The sequence below is a fragment of the Cantharellus anzutake genome, assembly GCF_015039405.1.
Source record: "Cantharellus anzutake strain C23 chromosome Unknown EI90scaffold_18, whole genome shotgun sequence".
Lineage (NCBI taxonomy): Eukaryota > Fungi > Basidiomycota > Agaricomycetes > Cantharellales > Hydnaceae > Cantharellus > Cantharellus anzutake.
The window spans coordinates 1,112,219-1,136,237 of record NW_024066968.1 but is presented as its reverse complement, the minus strand read 5'-3'; the positions used below and the strand labels follow the sequence as shown (position 1 = coordinate 1,136,237).

At 49.1% G+C, this 24,019-nt stretch overlaps 8 protein-coding genes and 1 non-coding gene across 9 annotated transcripts; 8 read left to right on the top strand and 1 right to left on the bottom strand.

Annotated features, from left to right (window-relative positions):
• Positions 1 to 2,207: 2,207 nt before the first annotated feature.
• On the top strand, positions 2,208 to 2,684 carry EI90DRAFT_2836084 (uncharacterized protein; the record flags this gene model as incomplete). Its single annotated transcript, XM_039053655.1, has 1 exon — positions 2,208 to 2,684. A coding segment is annotated over one exon (477 nt), but the record flags the coding sequence as incomplete, so codon positions are not given.
• Positions 2,685 to 2,870: 186 nt separating this feature from the next.
• EI90DRAFT_2899986 (uncharacterized protein) lies at positions 2,871 to 4,667 on the top strand (the record flags this gene model as incomplete). The annotated part of the gene is made up of 1 exon (XM_039054035.1): positions 2,871 to 4,667. A coding segment is annotated over one exon (1,797 nt), but the record flags the coding sequence as incomplete, so codon positions are not given.
• Positions 4,668 to 5,243: 576 nt separating this feature from the next.
• EI90DRAFT_3053496 (uncharacterized protein) lies at positions 5,244 to 6,177 on the bottom strand. The gene is made up of 4 exons (XM_039060023.1): positions 5,931 to 6,177; positions 5,748 to 5,831; positions 5,644 to 5,698; positions 5,244 to 5,587 (listed from the first exon to the last, which is right to left on the bottom strand). The coding sequence occupies exons 1-4, from the start codon at positions 6,004 to 6,006 to the stop codon at positions 5,500 to 5,502; spliced, it is 303 nt and encodes a 100-aa protein (XP_038917383.1). The 5' UTR covers positions 6,007 to 6,177; the 3' UTR covers positions 5,244 to 5,499.
• Positions 6,178 to 7,244: 1,067 nt separating this feature from the next.
• EI90DRAFT_642843 (uncharacterized protein) lies at positions 7,245 to 8,195 on the top strand. Its single transcript, XM_039067901.1, has one exon. It carries the CDS (start codon positions 7,617 to 7,619, stop codon positions 8,136 to 8,138), a length of 522 nt encoding a protein of 173 aa, XP_038917382.1. The 5' UTR covers positions 7,245 to 7,616; the 3' UTR covers positions 8,139 to 8,195.
• Positions 8,196 to 9,686: 1,491 nt separating this feature from the next.
• On the top strand, positions 9,687 to 10,737 carry EI90DRAFT_3122300 (uncharacterized protein; the record flags this gene model as incomplete). The annotated part of the gene is made up of 4 exons (XM_039063486.1): positions 9,687 to 9,799; positions 9,849 to 10,039; positions 10,098 to 10,226; positions 10,343 to 10,737. The coding sequence occupies 4 exons, from the start codon at positions 9,687 to 9,689 to the stop codon at positions 10,735 to 10,737; spliced, it is 828 nt and encodes a 275-aa protein (XP_038917381.1).
• Positions 10,738 to 13,721: 2,984 nt separating this feature from the next.
• On the top strand, positions 13,722 to 14,832 carry EI90DRAFT_642729 (uncharacterized protein). Its single transcript, XM_039067900.1, has 4 exons — positions 13,722 to 14,066; positions 14,126 to 14,447; positions 14,535 to 14,712; positions 14,771 to 14,832. Exons 1-3 carry the CDS (start codon positions 13,869 to 13,871, stop codon positions 14,663 to 14,665), a joined length of 651 nt encoding a protein of 216 aa, XP_038917380.1. The 5' UTR covers positions 13,722 to 13,868; the 3' UTR covers positions 14,666 to 14,712; positions 14,771 to 14,832.
• A 2,046-nt stretch (positions 14,833 to 16,878) lies between these two features.
• EI90DRAFT_3015637 (uncharacterized protein) lies at positions 16,879 to 18,607 on the top strand (the record flags this gene model as incomplete). Its single annotated transcript, XM_039056915.1, has 4 exons — positions 16,879 to 17,089; positions 17,144 to 17,496; positions 17,559 to 17,861; positions 17,906 to 18,607. 4 exons carry the CDS (start codon positions 16,879 to 16,881, stop codon positions 18,605 to 18,607), a joined length of 1,569 nt encoding a protein of 522 aa, XP_038917379.1.
• Positions 18,608 to 21,940: 3,333 nt separating this feature from the next.
• EI90DRAFT_641988 (uncharacterized protein) lies at positions 21,941 to 23,059 on the top strand. Its single transcript, XM_039067899.1, has 5 exons — position 21,941; positions 22,002 to 22,281; positions 22,356 to 22,444; positions 22,498 to 22,687; positions 22,745 to 23,059. Exons 2-5 carry the CDS (start codon positions 22,261 to 22,263, stop codon positions 22,949 to 22,951), a joined length of 507 nt encoding a protein of 168 aa, XP_038917378.1. The 5' UTR covers position 21,941; positions 22,002 to 22,260; the 3' UTR covers positions 22,952 to 23,059.
• Positions 23,060 to 23,901: 842 nt separating this feature from the next.
• Positions 23,902 to 23,975, top strand: EI90DRAFT_t117. Its single transcript has one exon. It is a non-coding gene; the product is annotated as a tRNA-Ala (tRNA).
• Positions 23,976 to 24,019: the final 44 nt, after the last annotated feature.

Sequence of the window (24,019 nt, the reverse complement as noted above, 5' to 3'; positions counted from 1 at the left end):
GAAGGAAGCCTGGTGCTAGAACCCGAGGCACACAAGTCTTATTTAATCTCGTACCCTCCATTAAATCCCAATTAATATCTCCCTTACAGTAAAATCAATTATCCAATTATCGCGAGGATGGCACTGATTAGTCAGGTGATGGATCGAGGAATTGTGCAAGAAATATCTCACCACTTGCCTCACAGCAACATTACCACCGATCGATTCATCGAAGCCAATGGCATTTCTACAGAATTTCCAAGGGGAGCAAGTTGTTGTTATTCCTCCCAGTCTCTCGGATTCCTATGATTTCCGTTGTGATTGTGGCTATCAGAGTATGGCATCTCCTCGAGCTTCTTATTGATATCAATCTAACTCATCTTCAGTGCTGAAATATTGCGGCCGAAAAAAGTTGGAAGGCTACTGGTTCTGGAAATGTCCCCGAGTGAATGGGGGCCAAAGGTGCACCATTTTTCGTTAGTATAGTCTATACAGTCCGAAAACAATGAGTGACTCATACAATATTCACAGTACGCGGAAATCAAATATCAAGGGATGACTTCCGTCAGCGTAGAATGAGAGGACCACCGTGTCCCGGGCAAGTGGCTGGATCTATTCACTCAAAGCCTATCATTGATGCTGATGTGTTACAGCCTTGAAGCATCCGATCTTCAAGCGAGGTCCTTTAGATTCGCACGAAACAACGATGCTGCCAGCGATAACATATTGAGTCAAAGAAGGTAATGTCAATTTGTATTCGCACCGTCTCTTATTCATCGCTCAGAAGGCAACCGCCATTTAGCGGAGGCGATACCCAACCAGCGGCACAAGCTCCAATGTAAGTACAATTTAATGTATTCGGAACTGTCTGATCAACATCTCCCAGGAGTCAGCCACCAGTTCAAAGGGCGGCGGGGTCCTTATCCCTTCCAACCCACGCGGCAGATGCTTCATCGAGGAACTTAATGACTGCTCGCATTATTCAATTGGAGGCCCGAATCCGCGAGCATGAAGCTGCTGCGCAACTCTCCTCCATTGAGTTGGACGCTTTTGAGTCCGAGGTCAATGAATTACATGTGCAGAACCAGGAGCTACGAGCAATGAACGAGGAGCTACAAAGAAAACTGGATCGTACCCTCACCACTTTACGTGGTGTCATTGAGACGCTTGCCTTGTAACTTGTTGCCTTATGTTTGTTCCGACCCACTTCAATTGAATCTAGTCTTGTGACGGCGTTCCGCCATCGTTCTGCCATTACACTTCCGCTCGTCCTAACCGTTTCGCCGCCCCTACGTTCCCTCACATTCGTGGAGTCCTCTTCAAAGCATTTGCATTGGAGACAACCCACGATTACACCTCTTTAGTTCCACGTCCTCCCTGACCTTAAACTGCGTTGTGCCTGTTGTCGCTTCACCTGAGTCCGTTGGTTTTTCGTCGGTGTCCTCTTCAAAGCCCCTGCATTGGAGACAGTTCACGATTGCACTCCCTCGGCTCCACCTCCATCCTAACCTCACGTTGTGACTTAATTTCTCGCGTGCTGCCCTGCCCCTGAGTGCATTGATCTTATTCGTTGGTGCCCTCCTCAAGGATTTTTCTTTGGGGATAACCCTTCGAGCTTGCTCCTTCGGCGCTGCACACCTCAGAGGATCGCTGGGACTCTTACTTCACTCCATCATCATTGCCTCTGGGACTTGTCCCTTGTTTTCATCGTCGGTGTCTGTGACAAGCACCACCGAGCGATCTAGCCCATCGGTCCATTGGTCCAACACCCACCGCGGTTCATACGACGCCTTTATTATTCACAATACCCTCCTTTATCCTGATCACCACATCGTTACAACATTATGGCAGGAACTCTACGCAGTCTTAAAAAGTCGCTCAAAGCATCGGAAAGGTATTATGCAAGAAAGCAATCTGATGGTGGGACGTTGCAGAATGAAGGGTCAAGTACCGGTTTCCTGAAGGAGCTGAGCAGCGTCCCTGGGATTGTGCCATCTCTTCGCCGATCACAGAAGCCAGGGGCCAACAACGTGGAGGCTCCTATCCACATTCCCGCCAATGACCACAATGATGAACATGTGCCGCCGCCCAACCCACCCGAAGAGTTCGAGTTGCCTTTCTCCTCCCCACCTACTCCATATATAGGAACCATCCCTATTGGCCTCGACACTGTGGTGGACCGAGTCATCTGCACACCCCTGGATGCACGCCGGTCTAAGCACGCTTTAAAGCGCGAGAGGCAGCATGTGCGTTGGGACAATACAGTCCTTCCGCAGCTCATAGCTGTGTACATTCAGTGGGAGCGTTTGCGTTATTCCGGATCGGGGGTCACACCTAGAGCGGATCCTTGCGATTGTGGGGGCAGCCACCTGGCACTCAAAGTTGTTTGTTTGCGGTTTGACCGCAAAGAGGAGGTCTTGCTTATTGTTTGCAGTACCCGCCCTGCTCCCGTCCAGCTTGTTGAGCTTGGGATGTTCCCATGTGCTCCATATCGCCCTTCACTGGCCGTAAGCATCGATATGTTGGAATGGGTCTCACTTTTCTTCAAGTTTACCGCCCCAAATAACCGGGCATGGGCAGCTACCATGCAAACCATACTTCAAAATCGCGGGTTTCATTTTGATGCCAAGGACTCTCTTCGTAGACGTTTCGCGAATGCCCTGAAATATTACCAGAGTCTCGTTTCGTTAGTCCAAGCGGAGCTTGTTCGTTTAGCAAGAAGCTACGCACTTCCATCTCAACCTTCATCTGTGATGCCGCAGGGGCCATCTACCTCCGTCTCGCAGCATTCCGAGGGTACCGAGATTGAGACTGATTTTGACGTCACGACTCCGATCAATCGTCGCGTGTATGAGAATGCCCATCATACTCCAAACCCTAATGCTGATGATCAGCCTAGTTCTTTCCTCCGTTCTCGATGTCCCCTCTGTTTTGGTGGGTCCTATACGAAAGGGGAGGATGTACAGGCCATCATATGTTGCGATGCGAATTTCCAACTAAAGCGGATTAAAGACAAGGATCGTCGGCGTGGAATGGAGGAGAAAGTCGGGGGGAAGGATCCTGCTTTCACGTCACCGAGAACTGTATTTTTGTCTGAGGACTTCGTTCAGTTTTGGAAAGAACACGTCGAGACCATCCGCCCCACTAAAAAGTCTTCCAGGAAGCGCAGAAACCGTGAAGGGGAGGAGGTGGACATTGAGCGTGCTCCAGCTGGTGCAGATGATAGGAGGGAGTTTGGCTTGCCAGTCCCGAACTCTACATATGATGCTTGTTCTGAGTCTTTCATCGCTGCCGATGGGGAACGCATTAAGGCATCGACAGACTATTTTGCGGACACTGGAGTGATGGCGATCCTGTGTCGCCACGATATACCCCTATTCCTCGTTAACGTCCAGACGGCCGGTGAGAAACAGCACTACCTTTTCGCGCTCGTCGCAAAATTCTTTGAGCACGTCCCGGGCTCATGGCGGGTTGGAATATTGTATGACATAGGATGTCAGGGAGATCGTACCCTGAAGAAATACAACATTGCTCCGGAGTGGAGATCTCGAATCGCGTGGGGTGTCTCCATTTTCCATGCATATGGTCACCAGTATGCCTGTCAGCTTTGGTACCATCCACGTAAATCGGAGCTTTGGGGCCTCACGGATGGTGAAGGTTGTGAGAGGGTGTGGAGCCAGCTGCGACAGTTGATACCGGGCCTTCGAGTTACTGGCCATTATCGTCGCCTCTTTCTAATTGATGTCCAGGTTGAGCACATTGAGTCCATGAAGTCCCCTGACTCTGGAAAATGGCTTCGAGGCCACCTAAAGAGGGCCAGGGGGCGACTTAATGCAGCTACCGGTCACTCGGGGAAGAACAACGATGATCCGGTTCCTGATCTGTTGGCACAGTTTGAGGACCAGCGACGTTATTACAGCAAACCTTTAGAGCGTCAATCGAAGACAGCGGCCCAGAAGCTAGTGGATCGAATTACTTCACTGAGGACCGAGTTAAAGACCCAAGAGACACTCTATGAGGAGCTTGTTCGGACCAGGCCAGTAGATGATCCAGTTCGTCAGTTTGAGTCGCAAGAATTCATGGAGAAAGTGGCAGAAGAGATTGTAAGGCTGAAGGAGTCGTTGGCCACAAACATGCGTATGCTTGGAGCACAGGGCGATGCTGCCTTCGAAGAGCTGGAGCGGCTGAAGAAGGATGAGTGGACAAATGAACTCATCAATTTTCGAATCCTTAGGGAGCAGCTTGTTCGGAAATTGCGTTCAAGACGGTTCGAACTCAACATACTTGATCGCTCAAAAGCTCGCACCATTGATCAAAATGTCAAGGCCCATGTGGAGAAAGCAGTGAAGGGCCGATCATCTGCCATTGACATTACACTGCGAAAATACAACGAGAAGCTAGAGCTTCTAAGGAGGCTTCGGACTACTTCTCCAGCCCACCAAAATAAGTATCTCCCACCTTCCCTCAGCCGTGACACCATCCTCAAGTTAGATGTAGATCAAGATCTTTGGCAAGAGTTCTTTGACCAAGAGCCCGGAGAGGGAGAGCTCCCCAAATGGGTGATGGATTCTAGTGTTCGTGAGAGCATTCGCTATATGCAGGAAGCAAATAATTGCCGGTCTGAGATACGCAGACTCACTGCAGAGCATGCTAACCTCCGACACTGGTTGGCTCATGAGCATGCTGCATATGAGTCACTTTTTCGGTCATGTCAAGGAAGGAACAGCGTTGACGTGGCCTTTCTTGCTCTCAAATGGCTCCATGAACTTCACAATCTCTCCATTTCATGGCAGAATCACACCGAAGATGTCCCTTGTCCTCACGATGCACTTCCGTGGCCGGACACCACCCCTCCAATGTCAAAGGAGGATTTCTGTTCCCTTTACACCAACGTTCAATCCACCAATACTCAGTACCCCGGGGCAGGTCAAGATGATGGTGTGGACAGCGCGGATGAGGCAAGTCAAGATGATGATGATAATGATGAAATAGAGCCTGATGAGATGGAGGAAAATGGGGCTCTGGCTCTGGCTATGGCAGCATTAGATATGGGTGAAGATGCTCGCCTTGACCCAGAGAATGTAGAGGGTTTCGCAATGTAAGTTGTAATTGCTGGCCCATGGCGATTCCCACAGTGTGGCCATTTCCCTCAGTTGGCCGGGCAATTGTCTCATGAATTCAGCTCCAACTCTCACATGCATGTGACATCAAATAGCGCGGGAACTCTTTGAGCGGATTTGGTGCCGATCTCGAATATAACAATGTAATAATAACAATATTAACATTAATTCCGGAAACTCTATGAGTAGATATAACAATATAACAATAAACTCGGACAACTCCGCTACAATACAGCTAAGGTCATAACTGTTTGTATCCTCTAATCACGTGACATAGAGAGGGAGAAAGAGAATAGGCATCATGACAGCGGACTCGGCCTAGCATCGGGCCAGCACAGAATGTTGATTGCGGAACAGGAAAACAACGGCTGAGGGCGGGCCGGTTACAAAGAGAGTACAGTTAAGATACAACGTAATCAAAGGCGGAGTGGGGGGAGGTGGAGGGTAGACAAAAGAGGAAATGCAGCCTGAGCGGGGAGGAACAGGAGCTGAGGGCGAACAATTCACAAATCAAGTAAATAAAGGGTTAAAAAAATACACTTACAGAAAACAGCAACACATGGAAGGGAGAGTAATAACCACGCGATAACGAGGGGTAACTGACAAGCAAGCGTGAGTTAGAAGCCCGGCTGCACTGGGGAAACATACCAGTGACACCGAGCGCAAGCGCTGCGGCAGTGTGAACAGCTCCAAGTCGCACGTGCCCGACTCCGATTAGTCCCGTGAAATAAACTGGAATACATAGCAAACTATGTTAGTAGCAGTGATGGAAGCAAACATAATAGAAAAATAATGCAATCACGAAACCGGGTGGAGAAAAAATTTGCTTACTAGACACAAGTTGAAGAACAATCAATGAAAGCACCCACTGGAAACATAATGTAAATAGGAATAAACACCGGGTCATTTGGATCTGAGACCCATGTCATCCACGTTGATGTCAGCAACATGGCAAGCGGGGCAAGCTGGCAGGCGAATGGAAGAGCAAATGGGCAGGCAACATTGTGGCTGCAGCGTGACATGCAAGACAAAACACGGAAAAAATCAGTGAACGTGCCCAGTACAAGCTCGGGGACCTCAAAGCGAGGACAAGAGTTTCAGATTCCACAGGAGTCAGCTGGTGGGGGTACGGAATAGTCGCGGAGGGGGATATAAATCTAATATACAAGGGAGGTACGAAATATTAATTGCTTCGGACAATACAAACAAACCGAGCCTCATACCATTGCATTGACGCCATGGAAAGTAAAATGAATTTACGAGGGGAAAGTGGGCCATGGGACGTAAAGAGGACAATCATCAGGGGACAAACTTACCAGCACAGCGAGTTCAGGTCAAAGCCTGCAAAAAAAAAGTCATCAGATTTGTTGCGAAGAACGGGGTTGCAGCTCCAATTGGAATAACGAACCCACCCCGTTAGGCCATCATCTGATAAACTCTGTGAATACTGAACTAGCTAGGCTGAGAGACAATCAGCGGAACAATCTACAGGGGAGAGACAATTAGCGCGGTTCATGCCAACTGAAGAAACCGGCAAACCTCATGGAACCCTACAACAAACCCACGCCTCACTGCAACGATGAGTTAGCTAGGCCACACCCCAATCGAGGGACGCAAAGCGTATGCTTAGGACTGAGGAGGGAAGGGAGGCTTGGCGGTGGTCGCGGCGCTGCGCGGGTTCAGTAGAGGATGGGGAGAGGATGGGGAGACGGAAAGAACTAGACAGTTGCGAATAATTCATCACCTGATCTCGGCGTTTGCCTCCTTTGTATTGAATCTTGCCGAGGGAAGTTGCCGCCATTCAGACACCTGCGGCAAATGACAGTTAGAACGTTCAATGAACGTTCAATGATGATCAGAATACCCCACTGGAGAATGTTATAGAACGTTCAACAACCTTTTGGCCTATTAGGCACATACACACAACGTTCACTGATTGTTTAGAACGTTCAGTCGTGGTTTTAGAACATTCTAATCATTACGAGCATTCCGTTGGAGAACGTTATAGAACATTCAACAAGCTTTTGGCCTGTTAGGTATATATATATATAGCGCTTTTGGGTACCTAATCAGGTCTCCAAAATATGGGTGACATGGCTGGTTGAGCTGATGTCCATACAATTTAATATGAAATCTATCAACACATGGCCATTGAGCAGCGCTTCGGCAACTCATGGGGACCACCCACCTGTCTGGTTGCCTCGTTCTTGGGAAGCTTGCTGGAGAGTATGCTGTTCCCGAACTTGGAGCAATGTCAGCCGCACATCGCGTGTCAAAGTTGCTCCAACATCAAAGAATGCAGCACACAGACATGGATCAGGGTAGTTAGCATGTACTGAGATTGGGTTGGGCCCGCTTAGGACGCTGCGCGTAATTGAAGGGAGGACAGTAGGTACAATTTGGGAACACACATCAACGATACAAGAGCCGTGTTGGCATGAGTGGCAAACCAGAGCACTTCACGCTACAAGTTTGCCTGGGACGGTTTGTGTAGCAACGCTGTGAGGAAATGAAGCCATGCCTGGCATGGAGGCCTTGGAGATTCATTCAAACGAGAGGACCTGTGGCAATTCGAATTCAATTCACGGCATGCTGCATGAATCGATCTTCGGGAAAATAGTCCTTTCTCATGATGACACATGCAGAGCGTATACTGTTATCGTTTTCGGCATGCTTTTGAATCTTGACGACATGTTTTCACGGCGGAAGGTTGGTTGGCGTGGACTGAAACACTTCAACAACACTGATTCAGTGAATTCCAGTGCGGCTCGAGGCACATCTATGTATGAGCTGACGCGTTTTATGAAGAATCTGGACTCGAACTTTCCGCTGTTGACTTTGAACGATCTGGATCTTCAAGTTGAGCTATTTTCGAAATCTCTTCCTCTTTCAGGCCTGCCTACCACCGAGAAACTAGGATTAGACCCATCAGCCATGCATCATAGCGCCGTTCCACCCGATGACTGCAGGACATCCAGGAGTGTGACGATCTCATGGTGGCAGACCCGTCGATTATTTCGCGAGCCCATCGACTCATGACCAAGCAGGGTGTACCCATGAACTGCGATGGTGAGCCGATCGTTGAATTAAGATGTTTACCAAAATCGAATGATGTTGTCCAAGGGCAATGAGTTGGGGGAGGGTTGGGACGACCAGTGAGCTCACCCACGTATTTAGCGCCCGTGTTGACTCGAATCAATCCCCACAAGCCTGTGAAAGCAGAACAAAAAAAAACAGCATTCTTTAGTCGTTTCTAAAATTCAACATTGTTTATGGCCCTCGCATGAGTCTGCCTAGCCGCGAGCAACGATGACTCGGTCCTGGACTTCCTTCCTCTGCCCAGACAATTATCGGATTCTCCTGGCTTTGGAAGGCTGAAGGTCACTCAGATTCAGGCTTCAGACGGCGTACAGAGGATTCTCTTGCACTTTGGTCAAGCTGGGGATGTTCAAATGGTTCAAGTCAAATATGATTACTCGTGGAACAGCTGTTAAATGTAGCGCTAAACAGCATTCTTCTGGGATAGAGACGAGGCCCGTTGGACGATAGGTGATTGGACGCCTGACAGTCTTCTATATAGGCTGAATGAAGGAGCAAATCTTCCGGTCGTCCCTCTCGGCGAGTGTTCGAACGACCCGGATATCCGGATGCCGCGGAGTTTGATATTCAATTGTGGAATCGATACGCCTTTGGAGGAGCATGGGAGCAATTGATACCTTTGGCTATGAAAAATGAGGGGCATTCGCTATTCGACAGCTGTGTGACTATCACCACTCAAATTTGGTGTTGTCGTGCAGGCCCGTGCAGCCCTACCCGGTAGAGAGGAATGGCCGAATGGAAATGCACTGGGGGATTGGTTTCCGAATGGGTGGATAGTAGCTAGGTGGAAGAATGAATAATCGGAATGACTAGTATGAAACGGGAATACGACCCTAGATCGATATATAGACATTATCAAATGCTTACTGACATGAGATTTTGACCCCCGCGGACAGTTGAAACCTTGTACTAGCAGAATGGATGCCTCGCAATTATCATAGCGCGCAAGAATTGTACATCGGCGTGGATGTGATGATATTCCTATTCTTGTCATTGACGTAATCTCGCGAAGGGAAATGGTCAATGACGTATACTGACAGGTGCGTCATTTCACCACGTCTCCATCCATATATGGCTAAAGTGAATCCGACGCGGACGGAGAAGGACAAGTGCCGGTGCTCTGGTGTCTTTCAAGGGCTCGACAGACGAGGTGATGGAGGCTATTGAGCCGCTGCGGTACGAGAGTGGTGGCCAGCTCTGCGCTCTAACTGATGATATAGCGACTACGAACAACGATCTCGACTGGACAGTCATGGTTGGCCGGCAGATTTGTGCATGTAAATACTTGTTTTCAGGCATTCAACTGGGCAACTACACCTCCGTACTACACCTCCGTGCACTGAGTAAAATGAAATCCAAGATGATGACGTATGGCATCTCGAACTACATATAATCCCCTGAACACCTCTGGCTGAACCAGAGCCTTCCCCCACGATCCAATTCACCACAGATCATCACAGTACACTACCTGTCTGCACAAACCGAACCATGCCCGCTCATAAGAACATCAGACTCGCGGTATCGTTCCGTGGATTTCGGATGGGCTCCGAAAATGCCTTGCAGGAGACATTGATGCGTCGCCTGGGGTCAGAAAACCCAAAGTAGGAGGCAAGAAACCGTACGTCATCCCAAGGCTGACCCAATCATCAGAGACATAACGATCGAAGCCGTTGTTGACGATCGCCACGATCATCACATCTCGACACGCGCGAATTTAAAGGCTATCGTCGTTGTTAGGATCCCCTACCATGCACAACTGCTTCTTAGAGCGTCAAGTTCGAATGATTTGGTAGACCCAGGATCCCGCGACCACATCAGGATCGTCCCCTGGACTGCTGGACGTAAGCGTGTCTCCTCTCTCTCCCATGACCGTGAAGACTCATGCTGCGGTGTATTCAGGAGAAAGGGTCGCCCATTCGGGTCCCGCAGAGCAGCTCACCTCCCCTCCCCCCACCGCCACTGAGCCCGCCCCCCTCTCGAGCTCGGTGATGACGAGTGAAGCCCAGACATCCGATCCGGAGCAGAAAGGTAAGGCGCCATTCCGATTTCATCAACGTTTACGCCCATGCCGGTGTTGATTCTTTCACCCCCGCCGCTGTGACAGGGTCCCCCCCCCGCGAACTCGGTGACGAAGCACAACCCAGAAGGTTTCCAGGAGAGCGCAATGGCTCTTGAATCAGACCTCGAGGATGAGATAGAAGTCCTCTTGCAAGTGTTTCCACGCCACGATGTTGCGGGCTTAGCAAAGGCGGTATGCGCAGCCTTTCAGAAGCGGAAGAAAGAAGACGATTTGGCGACGGCGGGACCCCCAACGAAGCGAGCGCGTCTGGATGGTGGGGGCTCACTCATTTCCGGCCTCCACGGCACCCGCCAGAGCCGTTATTCAGCGTCGCGCCAGAGTGCGCACGACACTCTCGATCGGCTATTCAAGTCAGGTGTCCCGGTTGATTTGGTCAATTTGCATCTCGAACATCTCGAAACGACGGCGAGGTTCACGGGCATTCTGCAGGATGACATTAGGCCCATCACGTCGGTTTAACTATGATTGAACCGACGCACAGTAGACACAACCACAGCACATCACCCTTCTTTGACACATATAGTAAATGTAACCATTTTGTCACTCTTGGTAAACTCGGCAACTGCCATCAGCTATAACAAGCCTCTATATCTACCGCATTAATGGCATTCTTCGCAATAGTTTCCCCCGTATGCATAGCATCACGTTGCACTTGCAGCCCGTCCCAGTACCACAAGTTAATATCATTACATGTGCCCAAAAACCTATATCTACATAATTACCCCTCCGGATACACGTAATTTTATTTTCGCCATTTGTGATAATTGCGCCCTAAGTGTTGACACAACTTACGAATATAAACGTTCTGTGAGGGCAGCGGCTCTCACCTCAGTTTCGCAGGGGAGATATATATGAGGGAAAGCAGGAAGAAAGATTTCTGCCCATTTTTCTTCGCCTCGGTGCCAACTCGGATGCCAGTCTGATGGCAGTGCAATGGGTCTTCGGTATCATAACTTCGCTCGTATTCGGAACACACGTCATGAACCGTGCCGGCATGCAGAGGTAAACGAGGGATTTTCTCTCACGTCTTGCCAATAAGAATTGTATCCAACGAATTAGAGGATCCTCGTTCCGAAGCTAGAGACGTCGTTCGGGCTACCAGTTATTAGAATTTCAGGTCCGGTATACGTGAACTACAATTTAATGTTAATGACTACCTAGCGTGAAAGCGCTGGAGGCAACTAACAAGAAAGATATCTCACCTCGGTCTCGCTGTATATGAACTATGGAATGGCCTAAACAAGAAAATTTCCGCTCTGTAAGCGAAGCGCTCGCCGAGCAGCGCACAAATATGATAATTGCTATAAACGGTAACGCTACGCCACACCCTCAACAACAGAGGCCAATAACTGGACGTTAACATTGACAACCGTGTTTTCGTGTAATTAGGAGCCTAGCTGGTTTATCAGAAACACAGTCAAAATGCTAGCGCGAATGGCTTAAGGATTATACCGACCAGCCTCCCGAACTATACGAGTCACGCTTTCGAACGCCCTCGTTTTTAAACCATACATCCCAGCACGCGCACCCGCCACAATAATAGCATACTCTCCGGAGACCTGGTATGCCGCGAGGGGATGGTAAGGGGTGAGCCGATCACGAGTTTGGGAGAGGACATCAAGGTAACGCTGCCTTGACCATGATGATATCGGCCCCTTCGGCTATGTCGCATGCCTATTGGGAGAACATAATATTTGTGAGATACGATGATAGGAGGGCAAGAGACAGGACCCACAATTGCACGTTGTGCTAGGCCGTGAGCACCTGATAGCATTTTAAATTGCCAAAATGATGGAGTACTTCCTGCGGCGTCGTCCCATGCATTAGGGATATTGGCTCAGCAGACGAAACGCATCGAAATGACCAAGAAAAACTGGGTTCATTGACGGACTGGATCAACCTGACTCAATCATAGTTACGGTCCGTCAAGTCAGAAGTCGGGAATAATGCAGAGATAACTAGTGCCTATGGGTTGACAGCGCACGACCGCTGCCATGCTACCCCTCGAGTGAGGCATCACGAAAATCGCACAAGCAACTGGACTAAAGTCCTCTGGTCCGGGGGCTCCAGAGCCGGGAGCACCTGGAGCGCCAGTCCGATTTTTATGACCTATCGGTGCAGGTTTACGTTATATAGCAACTATGCTTCCGCAAACGCCGAGAACACAAGTCACGCAACATCGTTTTACGTTATATCATGTGGTTGTTGCCAAACAGATCGTGCAATCAAGTACAGTATGACGGCGAATAGCAGTGGCTGCATATTAGTATGCAGCCAATCTGTTGACTAGTGTTTGGGTCGAAGGTTCTTTCTTCGCCTCCTGCTCCTTTCATCCTTGGTTCATCCCTTTTCCAGCTCCTAGCGTTCCCTAGGTTCAGAAAGCTGCGTGGCTGAACGACCCTCGCTGGTGGCATCAGGGCTTAGGGGGCGCTTTCTGGAGGGGGTAGGGAGGAAGGAGTTGGGTTGGCCTCCCCTTTCTTGCCTTCTCCCTGGGCCCGTGCTCAGGCCTTTGGCTTATTTGCCTCGGCCCTAGTCTGTCACGGGTGAGTAGCTGGTGAGCGGCCTGGACAGGTGTCCCTATTACTCACCCCTTCCCATGGTGGGTAACCATCGGCTGCTTGCCTTCGTTTCTTTGGCGACTTGTTTTCCTCACTCATGCATCGCTGCCATGTGCCTTCAAAAGCGTTACCTACCACCTTCCCCTTTCACCTCCTCCGTGTGTTTACTGGCTCGTTGGGAATTCAGAGGCTCTGACGTTTGGTCCGGGTCATCGCTGTGCTGCTTTTGGTGCTGGTCTGCTCACACACCCGTTAGGTACATTTCATGTATAAATGCGCATGGACCCTGCCTCTGGTCGATCGCGATGCGTCGCCGCTGCGTAGTGAATTGCCCTGTAGGGGATCCCCTTGTTATAACAACTCCCTCTGGCGTCGTCATGCTCTCAGCACCCAGCGCATGAGTAGATATGGTTCGGTCATGACCAGATTTGAGCTTTGCAGCGTTTGGTTGCCTTATTGCTTTGGACGGACCAACGAGATCAGCTTGTACGTCTTACCTGAGCTGCAGCATAGTGGAGTTGGCCTAATTCATTCGTCTATTCGTCTATTCCCTTCAGTCGATGGACGTTCGCTTCCCTCGTGCGTATCTCATCTTCGCGATGGGCTGAGGCTGCTTCCTTCCTACCCCGTTCGGTTCTAGACTGCCGATGGCTGATGTCGTTCGGAGCATCACTGGCCGAATTCAGTCTTCAGCCCTGGTCCAATCATACGCCCAACCACCCTGAAGCCTTCCGATCTCAGCTTCGTCGTGCACCGAACCGGTCCCATCTAATTCCATAGTTTTTCTGGCCCCCTGAATTCATTAGTGGATGAGTTTAACGAGTCTATTCTTTCCTTTTACTCAGTAGTTCACTTCCGCTACCATTCCGTCACGGATGATGAAGGGACATGGAAGGGCTGTCACTGCACCGCTTCCCTTGGTTATTCAGCGCTCATGACGTCCACTGAAGCTCCAAATCATGCATTGAAATCGAAACCGGGGGCCGTGCGTTCTCTGCTCCGAAACCTTTCCGAAGGGTCAAAAACCAATGCATGCCCATCGTTAGCTGTCGTTCACGTCAGGGTTCTGAACCGAGGCAACTGGCCCGATGTATCCTCATCTCGTTCCCCGCATCAACTTTGACTTCCTGCGCCCGTTACTTTACACGTTGCAAACAACCCCGTTTAACATTGGCATGCTCTGCTACGTTCCACCTTTGTCAAGGGCTGACTCGGCCAGGTTCTTTGCAAGTACTCCACAGCCGAGTAGTCTCCCTTCACAAACGAACACTCACACAGAATCATGATAGACGACGGGTCCGACTCGGTCATTTGCTGACACGCATTTCTTCTCAACCGATGATAGCTCCGACAGCGAAGCCAGTTTGCTGCCTTCGTTCTTGTCCCCCTGCACGTCGGCAAGGCGAAATGCATTTAGCCTTAAAGAGGGCCAAATAAATGGGATGACAACGACGAAAGGCCTGCTGGTTCCGCTTGGAATTCCAAGTGCAGATTTTCATGCCGAACGAAGTCAATCTGTTCGGAATGTGGCTCCTCGTGCTTGCAGCATCCCCAGTCCTCAAAGTGGCAAGATATCTGCCAGTCTCAACAACGCTTATCACTGGGCCATAGGTGGGTGTAGGACAGCGATTCCATGAGTGCATCAACCAATGTCGGGAGGATGCTCGGCTCCATGCAAGGAAATCTTAATCGGCACAGCAGCTACCACGGACAAATCTAGGCAGGGCGGATCAAGCTGGAATCGGGAAATAGTGTGCTCATGGTCTATGTCGGTGAGCTTGATGATACCGTTACCAGAACTACCGTGCTGCGCATCTCACAATGATTAGGCTTCGTAATTTGGCCTCCTGCGCACCCCACCTATTAACTTTCTTTGGTAATTTTGACCGTTCGCGCGTTGAGTAAATCCTCGTTCAACGGAATTGTGTGTCCAGAACACTCCCCAGTATGGTGGGGTCACTGCAGAAGTAGAGAGAGGGCCATAAAGGGGCGATGGTTGTGAAAACCGATATGGGAATCCTTAAGGCTGTGGGTAGATAAAGCACTCCTGAACGTTACTATTTCTTCCTTCTGACGTGCAGATCCCGGAAGTGTGCTAACAGGGAGTCTTCCCGCATCTCCAGCAGCTTTCGCGAGTGATCCAAGTTGGATTGTTGGGGTCTCTCCTCCTCTTCGATCGACCGTCCTCGCTCTTCGAAGTTCGTCAAGATTGTCGGGGCGGTTCTGACGAGGATCGTTTGCAAGGTGCGCATGCAAGGAGAGAGGGAGTGAATGAGACGCATGCCGATCGTTCTACTTATCTTCAATGCGCCCCTGGTTGCCAGTGATCTCCCTGTTGACGTGGTGAGCGAGGTTTACGAGGTCTGTCAGATAGTCTGCTGTGGATTCATGGTTATTGATTTTGGTGTTATCATATTTCTGTCTTGCGTAGAATTCCGCGGAGGCACCAGAGTATTCATACGCACTCTTCAGCGCTTTGAATAGAGTGGCAGCGGGACTTCTGAAGTGATGGAAGACTGCCTGTTGAGCGGGTTCGCTGAGAGCGAGCCAGATTCTTCTGCGTGTGTTTCTATCACCTACCACCCAGCCCTCATGTTCGTCTTTGGATGGGGGGGGCGCAGTGGTATTCTTTCCCTCAATGTAGTTCCATGTGTGGTCCAAGGCTAATTCCAGGGGTCTATTCGTATTTCTGTCATTGACGTAAACGATGTGGTCAATGACGTATAGGCGATAGGTGCTAGGTGCGTCCTTTCCGTCCATATATGGCTAAAGTGAACCCAACGCGGACGGAGACACCAGCTTAAATCCTAAACAGCAAAACTTCGGTTCAACTGAGGCCCGAAAATTCAGTTGAGAAAGTAGCCTTCCCAATTAGCCGAGGCATTGACGTTTACTAAAAACTGCATGCAATAGACAGTTCGGAAAGGCTCTAGGATGCGTGAAATATGGTTACTGTTTGGTCCCCTTTCGTCTGGAATGTGACGGCCATAGTCAAGTATCATTGGCACTGATATTCTATTGATTGTGGAATTAAAGGAAGGACAAGTTAGTGTCTTTCAAGGGCTTGACAGATGGATCATTGAGCCAGCACTACCGGAACATGTCGGGGTTGGCTGACGGATTTGTGTACGTAAATACAGCCGTTTTCGGCTTTGTTGTCACGTGACCCAGTTTTTTGGTTCCGTCACGCTCGCTGCCTGAGAACAGGCCCCGACAAAGAGTCCGCCATATCTCGGCAACCGCATGAGCTAGTCACTTGCGGTTTGCTGCAAAACGTTCGTACATTTATTACGCCCGGACCTTTTTTAGCGATAACGATAATTCTCATTTCTCGTGATTTTAGGTTTTACCCCTTTGTGCATGATTTTCTCGACAACGGCTGGACGGAATGTGCTGAAAATTAGGCTGAGAGAAGTTGGAATATGTCCCTCGGGACCTTTTTTTTCTTTAGTTGAAATGTTGCGTTTTTACCTTTCTATCACTCAATCATTCTTTTTGGTAACGCAAATCCATTGTGCATAGTTTTCTCGATAACAACTGTGCGGAATATGGTGAAACTTATGCAGAAATCACTCCATGGCTTATTGCCATGCAACCATTTGGCCCCCCGCCAAGTTACCCTACACTTCGGATACCCGGGTTGAATGTGCCGATCCCAGAAGGGTAAGATTTAGAGTTCAGACCTCCCCCATTGCGCAATTGTCACCATCTGCGGCCCTGGAGCTCTGAGCACAGAGGGTGTTTCAACTCCTGGACATGACAGCCGATCTACACTGCTCCGTTCAGGGTCCAGAGAACGGCATCTTCCGTTCTGCTCGTCTTCTCAATTTTTCACTGTAACGATGTCAGGCAGAGGTGGTAAATCCAAAACTAGTAAATCCAAAGGTCAAAAATCAAGGCTGGCGACGCTCCGATCAGCAAAGAATACTCAGCAAGCTGAGATGCCAGATTCCTTTTCTGGCGAAGCTTCCGCCACCATCACTGCTCCCACTGCCCGCCCACGACCACACTACATTCCTCCCCCCAATCACCTCCATCAAATATGGACATGGCAATGCATGATCCCATTGGCCTGAACGCTTTAGCGGCAGCAGCTACCGCAGTGGCCATGGAACCAGAGATGCTTTCTAACAAATATTCACACATGCCCCAACCGTCCGAAGCATATTATCAGGCCTCCCCAGATATGGGCCCTGTGCTGCGGGTGACTACAGAGAATCGCGTTGACATACCTGATATTACAAGCATGATAGGTAAGTGAACATTGAATTTTTCGGGAGATTCAAATTTATATTTTTTGATCTTAGGTGCATCCAATGCCCTGTCCTCAGGAGACAAGCTACCACAGCGTAGTGAAAGTCCTGAACTGCCTGAGCCCCTCGAGATTACCTATATGGTCAACATCGGAGGCAAATTCAAACGCTGCCGGATGCCAAGTACCGAGAAGTACAAGAAATGGCGTGCTGCCATCATTCAGGCCTCAGGATTTTCAGAGACGCTCACTTTCAAGCACGAACTATCATGGAAAATGTACACAGCGCCAAAGAACCAAGATCCGGTTGCAGTCGACAACAAAGATGATTACAAAATGATGGTTGGCGAAGTTGAGAAAGCAAGGGCAAAAAAGGAGCCAACAGTTGCGATAATTATCAATAACTTGGTATGTTAATCAACAAGAATATCTGAACTAGCCAGTCATTGATTGGATTTATTGTTTAACAGCCCCCAAAAGACAATACTGAATCATCTCGAGGCAACAAGCCAATTCGTAAATCGAAGAAGGCCAGGGTCGAGCAGCCAGACTCACCAGTCTCAACCTCTGAATCCAATTCGGACTCTGAGTCTAAGCAGCGCAAGATTCCAGCGGGAATGCCATCAACCCACGAGTTAGAAGAGCTCATCAAACAGAGGAATCCTTTCTGCGAGTCTCACATGGAGCACTGCCATGTGTCAACGGCTCGTGGTACTGATGGATATCATGTCATTCTAACCAAGTTGAACATCAAGCAGTGGGCGCAGTCAATTGTATGTACATTTTCCAAATGATATTTCGTGAATTCATCACTTAGTTACAGAGTCTGGGCACTTCCACCCTTGAAGAACCTCCAGTCTATTTCTTGAAAGACCGCATGAAACCCAAGCTACAAGTCCCTCCACCCGGCAAGCCAAACAAGCGGGGTGTGAAATCTACATCGCAATCTCCAACGTCCGTTGACCCACCTCCAAACCCTGGATCAGGGTCGGCAGGTATGGTTGTCATGGCCAATCCCATCCAAGGCAACATTCCGGTCAATTGGCCTGCGATGTATTCCACATTCCCTCCGATGTATCCACCACCATCCTATTACTTTCAGGGTCCTGCCCCCTTCCCCCCCATGAATGGTTACCCAGCGCCTAGCCGCTATAGCCCCAGTGCTCATGGACAACTTAGTTACCACCAACGGCAGGGAGGGACTTCGCGGATGCTTGTATCAAGCAGTGATGATTTTACGCCCCCATCCTCGGCGTTTCCCACTATTGGGGACTGGTTGCAGGGCCTTGAGGAGGATGCGGGCTTCAACCCGGATCAATTGCAGTTCACTCAATATGCTGCACAACTCAACCAACTAGGGTACTACCGCCTGGACGTGCTAGCAGCAGCTTGTCAGGAAAAAGGGCTTCATGAGCTCGGTGTTGACATCCTCCCCGGTCTTTCAGCGAAGCTGTGCCGTGCAATGCGCAGTGAATTTAAGAAAGTTTCGCGAAAATTTATGCGCAGCAAAGGTTACTAAGTCTTCCTGCCTCCTGTACTTTACCGCGTTCAATGCACATATATTGGACACACAGCTAGTTTACAAGTATCCAGAATCTCTGAACCAGCCCTGCGCATCCTGAGCTGAAATGGTATGGTAGATATCGCACAAATGATTCTCTACAACTTCATCACTTTCCGTACTCATGATTTCCCGCAGCGACACCCCATGACGACGTAAAATATGCTTGAATTTAGAGAAAGATTCTTCAATCGGGTTGAAGTCAGGAGAATATGGAGGAAGGAAAAGCAATTTACAACCACTGAGTAACGCGAAGGTCACTAAGAAAACATTTGAGAATAAACTGTCAGCATACCGTCTCTCAATCATACGCTGGATGGAAGGATGTTTGTGAATCGAGCAATTGTCCATCACAATCACGGAGTTCTTGAACGGGTATGGGTTCATTTTTTTCAATAATTTGCGGATGAAGCGACGAAAGTGTTGTGTGTCATAAGAACCATTCCGTGCTTCAATACAGAGTGGACCGTCCAAAGATAGCCCAGGAAGTACTGAGAATCTATATGAAAAACCCAAGGGTTAGTTCATCGGTGATTCAGGTAAACATGTGCCCACCTTTTGCCTTTTGCATGGCTTGAATGAACAATGGCACGGCATCCCTTTCGTGCCCATCCTCTGATCCGAAGAGTGGTACGCTTGTCAACAGCAGTCTCGTCCACAAAGACAAACTGATCTGGAAGGTAGGTATCAAGAACATGCTTGTGCCACTCTATGCGCCTTTCCTCATTGCGTTCGCGAGCTTCACGTTGCATCTCAATGTTGGATGAGTTGCGAAATAATACATAAATGAGTACTGGTATCATACATACCTTCTTCATGGTGTATCCCTCACGATTCAACGTCTTCCAAATGGATGACTGGGAGACAATTATGCCACGCCGATCAATAAGCTTTCGCTGGATCTCATCTAAAAATAAGTCGGGCTGCGCTTCCAGTAAACCCAAAAGAAACTATATAAACCTGTTGTCAATATCTCCAGAATTGAATGAGAATATGGGTTACCTACCTGTGTATCTTCTGCACTGAGTGCCCGTAGATGGCCTCCGGTTTTTGGTGACGGCGGATCAAAGTGGCCATACAATCGATACCGGGCTCGCCAGCGCTGGACCGTGCGACCACTGATGCCAGAAAGGTATTCTGCCATATTTGTGCCCAGGTGGCCATCTATGCGAAGAACGAGGGCTTTAAAATCATCGCCAAAGCGAGATGGTGGCATAAGAAAAACAGCAACGGAAAAAGCCGTCCGCCAGTGTGTATTTACATAAGTACATAAGTGAAACAAAAATTGACAATAAACTCTCGCCTCAGACTCTAGAGAGAACTGAGGGGAGAGTAGTTCCAAAAATTCACCTCATTTGGTGCGAGCTATGCTCCAAGTCTGTAGCAAGCCGCAAGAGGTAGAGGGGTGGCTTGTGAACAAGCACACAAGCCTAATGCCGAAGCCGACAATGCTTCACCAAATAGCGCGGGGCCTCTCACATGGGCAATATACGCAAGGGATGGATTGAGCAAATTTTTCATGAGTGAGCAAACAATAGCCAGAATATCGAGCACGCACGTTATGTAAGTTTTCCTTTTCCTTGAGGAAGGCTTCAGGGTGGCTGTCAATATAAGCCCTCACTGATGCATTGCACACTGGCAACACACGCCTCAACCCAAGGCCGGTTGTGCAATCCGAATAATGGAGGTGTGAAGACATTTGATATTCACATTGTCGTAGTCAATGTCCAGAGGGTTGTCCACAGCCCGAAGCATGTGGGGAGTGTCGGTGGGCCGAACGTGAGCTTAACCAGTATGTAAATATAAAGAACAAGATCGCGAATGAAATCGGAGCGATCGGGGACGACGATGAGCGGGAGTTGATCCGAGGGTTTGCACTCCTTGACTCTTTCTGGGTTGCAGTCATTGCTCTTGTGGCAGATTCGTCATGAATGGGTGGTCCGAGTAGTGGTCTGGATTTATTTGAAGTGACATGCATGAGTTCGATGACCAAGCCCGCGAAGCAATGGAGCGCCTAGGACATAAATGGATATGTGTAAATTGATGTGAGAATCATTGGGTTGGTTTTGGATGAGGAGATACGGTAAGGTAACTACGTACCTTCTACCTAAGTCCCCATATCTGCCCACTGGCTCTGAGAGATTGTAGGTCGAAGTTGCCATGTATTCGACACCAGGTATCACAACGATCGGCTGTGTGGTAACTGAAACGAGGAGAGGAGTATGCCACAGCCAAATCCGGCCCAGGTAGGCATCTATGTAGAGTTCGGAATCATCGCAGAAGCTGTGGGGAGAAAACAACGGCAGAAAGAGCCGGCTGGATGAGCATGTATAACGTGTAAATGATAAAAACGCAACGGATTAACTTAAAAGAAAAAAGGTCCCGAGATATATAGGTGAAGTGATTTCTGCATAAGTTTCACCATATTCTGCGCAGTCATTATCGTGCACAATGGATTTGCGTTACCAAAAAGAATGATTGAGTGATAGAAAGGTAAAAACGCAACATTTCAACTAAAGAAAAAAAAGGTCCCGAGGGACATATTCCAACTTCTCTCAGCCTAATTTTCAGCACATTCCGTCCAGCCGTTGTCGAGAAAATCATGCACAAAGGGGTAAAACCTAAAATCACGAGAAATGAGAATTATCGTTATCGCTAAAAAAGGTCCGGGCGTAATAAATGTACGAACGTTTTGCAGCAAACCGCAAGTGACTAGCTCATGCGGTTGCCGAGATATGGCGGACTCTTTGTCGGGGCCTGTTCTCAGGCAGCGAGCGTGACGGAACCAAAAACTGGGTCACGTGACAACAAAGCCGAAAACGGCTGTACTTGTTTTTAGGCATTTAACACCGAGTAAAATGAAATCCAAGATGATGACGTATGCTGTTCGGAACTGCATAAAATCCCCTGAATCGCTCTGGCTGAACCAGAGCCTTCCCCCACCATCTTTCAGTGAACAATACATGGGACGATCCTGATGGGCTGCGGGTTCTTGGTCCGCCAAGTCACTCGAAAATGACGCCTTAAGAAGAACTTGGGCGTGATAGGGGACCCTCACGACGATGATAGCCTTTAGATTTGGGCGTGTTGAAATGTGGTGGTTGCGCCGATCGTCAATAACACCTTCGATCACTATGTCTCTGATGATTGGGTCAGGTTGGTAGAATGTACAGTCTCTTGCCTCCTACTTTAAATTATTTGTACCCAGGCGACGTATCAACGTCCTCCGCGCCACCATGAAATCCATTGAAGGAAGCTGCCAGTCTTATGTTTTTCGCCGGGACCGCTGAACGTAAGCGCGTCTCCTCTCTCTCCCATGACTGCGAAGACTCATGCTGCGGTGTGTAATCAGGAGAAAAGGTCGCCCATTCGCCTCGCCTCGCCCTGTCCCAAACCCACTGCTAGCCGTTCCCGCCCTCTCTCGAGCTTGGTGGTGGCGGGTGAGGCTTGGGCGTCTGAGCAGCAAGGTAAGGCACCATTCCTCTTTCTTTCATGTTTATGCCCATGCGCCGTTGTGACAGGGCTCCCCGCGAACTCGGTGACGAAGAATAATCCAGAAGGTTCTCTTGCAAGTTTTTCCACGGGTATGCGCAGCCTTTCAGAAGCGGAAGATGGATGATGATTCGGCTATGGTGGGACCCTCAACGAAGCGGGAGCGTCTGGATGCCTCTGGCTGAACCGGAGCCTTCCCCCACTATTCTTCTAGAATGTCAGTGCAACGAAGCACAGCTTCTTACCGTGGATTTTGGAGTGGCATGGAGGATACATTGTAGGAGATATTGATGCGTCACCTGGGTAAGTAGGAGGCAAGATACCATACATAGTCGCAAGGCTGACCCAATCAACAGAGACATAGTGATCGAAACCATTATTGGCGATCGGCACAATCACGACATCTCGACACGCCTAAATTTCAAGACTACCACTACCGTGAGGGCCCCGTACCACCCACAAGTACTCCTGAAGGCGCCAAATTCGACTGACCTGGTGGACCCGGCTCCCGCTGCCACATCAAGATCATCCCATGGAATGTTGGACGTAAGCATGTCTCCTCTCTTTCTGATGACTGCTCGACTCATGCTGCGGTGTATTCAGGAGAAAGGGTCATCCATTCGGGTCCCGAGCCCCTCCACTCCCCTCCCCCTCGGTATGCGCAGCCTTTCCGGCATCCGTGGCACCCGTCAGAGCTGTTACTCAGCGTCGCGCCCGAGTGGGCATGACACCCTCGATTGGCTGTTCGAGTCGGGTGTCCCGGTTGATTTGCATCTCGAAACGGCGGCGAGGTTCACGGGCATTCTGTAGGATGACATTAGGCCCATCACATCGATTTTATCCCCAGTCGCATCTCAAGGAACATGATCGCACACTCAAGCACAGTGGACACAACCACAGCACATCACCTTTCTTTGACACATATAGTAAATATAACCATTTTGTCACTCTTGGTAAACTCAGCAACTGCCATCAGTTCCTACTATCTACCGCATAAATGGCATTCTTCGCAATAGTTTCCCCCGTATGCATACTATCACGTTGCGCTTGCAGCCCGTCCCAGTACCACAAGTTAATATACCCAAAAACCTATATCTACCTAAGTACTCAATTATTTTCGCGTTGAGGATCAGATTAATTGACTGCGCCTATGTATGTATGATTCTGTACGTAACACAACTTACGAATATGAACGTTCTGTGAGGGCAGCGGCTTTCACCTCAGTCTCGTAGTAGAGGAGATATATGAGGGAAGGTAGGCAGGCTACCAGCCTCTATTGGAATAGAGTGGGAAGGTAGTAGGTCCAAAAACTGTCCTTTTTATACGCAACCATCGCTCAGCGGTGACGCTATCGAACAAGGGATAACAAGTCAAAGAGAGTTCTGCTCAATGAGTCTTCGATTTCCGGAACACACGTCATGAACCGTGCCGGCATGCAGAGGTAAACGAAGGATTTTCTCTCACGTCTTACCAATAGAATTGTATCCAACGAATTAGAGGATCCTCGTTCCGAAGCTAGAGACGTCGTTCGGGCTACTAGTTATTAGAATTTTAGGTCTGGTATACGTGAACTACATTTAATGCCGGTGACTACCTAGCGTAAAAGCGCTGGGCTTCATGGAGGCATTTAACAAGAAAGATACATATCATGTAGTTGTTGCCAAACAGTTTTATTGATCGTGCAATCATGTATGTATGAAGTTTCGCTTCGGCGAGCTAGTAGCAGTGCAGAGTGTTGAAATAACCACCTCAGCCTAACGGGGCGTATGGTGTAATGGCTGTGCACACTGAGTTCGCGATCCAGAAGACTGGAGTTCGATTCCCAGTATGTCCAACTTTTAGGTTTCCCTAAAAGACCACATGCAAATTCCAACACAG

Bases quoted from the DNA above. Each gene is read 5' to 3' on its own strand.
- EI90DRAFT_642729 (XM_039067900.1), top strand. From the start codon at position 13,869: ATGCCCATCGTTAGCTGTCGTTCACGTCAGGGTTCTGAACCGAGGCAA. The intron at 14,067-14,125 runs GTACTCCACAGC...GAATCATGATAG, and splicing joins CTCGGCCAGGTTCTTTGCAA to ACGACGGGTCCGACTCGGTC. The intron at 14,448-14,534 runs GTGGGTGTAGGA...TAATCGGCACAG, and splicing joins CGCTTATCACTGGGCCATAG to CAGCTACCACGGACAAATCT.
- EI90DRAFT_642843 (XM_039067901.1), top strand. From the start codon at position 7,617: ATGCCTGGCATGGAGGCCTTGGAGATTCATTCAAACGAGAGGACCTGT.
- EI90DRAFT_3053496 (XM_039060023.1), bottom strand. From the start codon at position 6,006: ATGACCCGGTGTTTATTCCTATTTACATTATGTTTCCAGTGGGTGCTT. The intron at 5,699-5,747 runs GTATGTTTCCCC...CTTGCTTGTCAG, and splicing joins GCTTGCGCTCGGTGTCACTG to TTACCCCTCGTTATCGCGTG. The intron at 5,588-5,643 runs GTAAGTGTATTT...GTTCGCCCTCAG, and splicing joins TCCATGTGTTGCTGTTTTCT to CTCCTGTTCCTCCCCGCTCA.
- EI90DRAFT_641988 (XM_039067899.1), top strand. From the start codon at position 22,261: ATGGATGATGATTCGGCTATG. The intron at 22,445-22,497 runs GTAAGTAGGAGG...CCCAATCAACAG, and splicing joins GATATTGATGCGTCACCTGG to AGACATAGTGATCGAAACCA. The intron at 22,688-22,744 runs GTAAGCATGTCT...CGGTGTATTCAG, and splicing joins CATCCCATGGAATGTTGGAC to GAGAAAGGGTCATCCATTCG.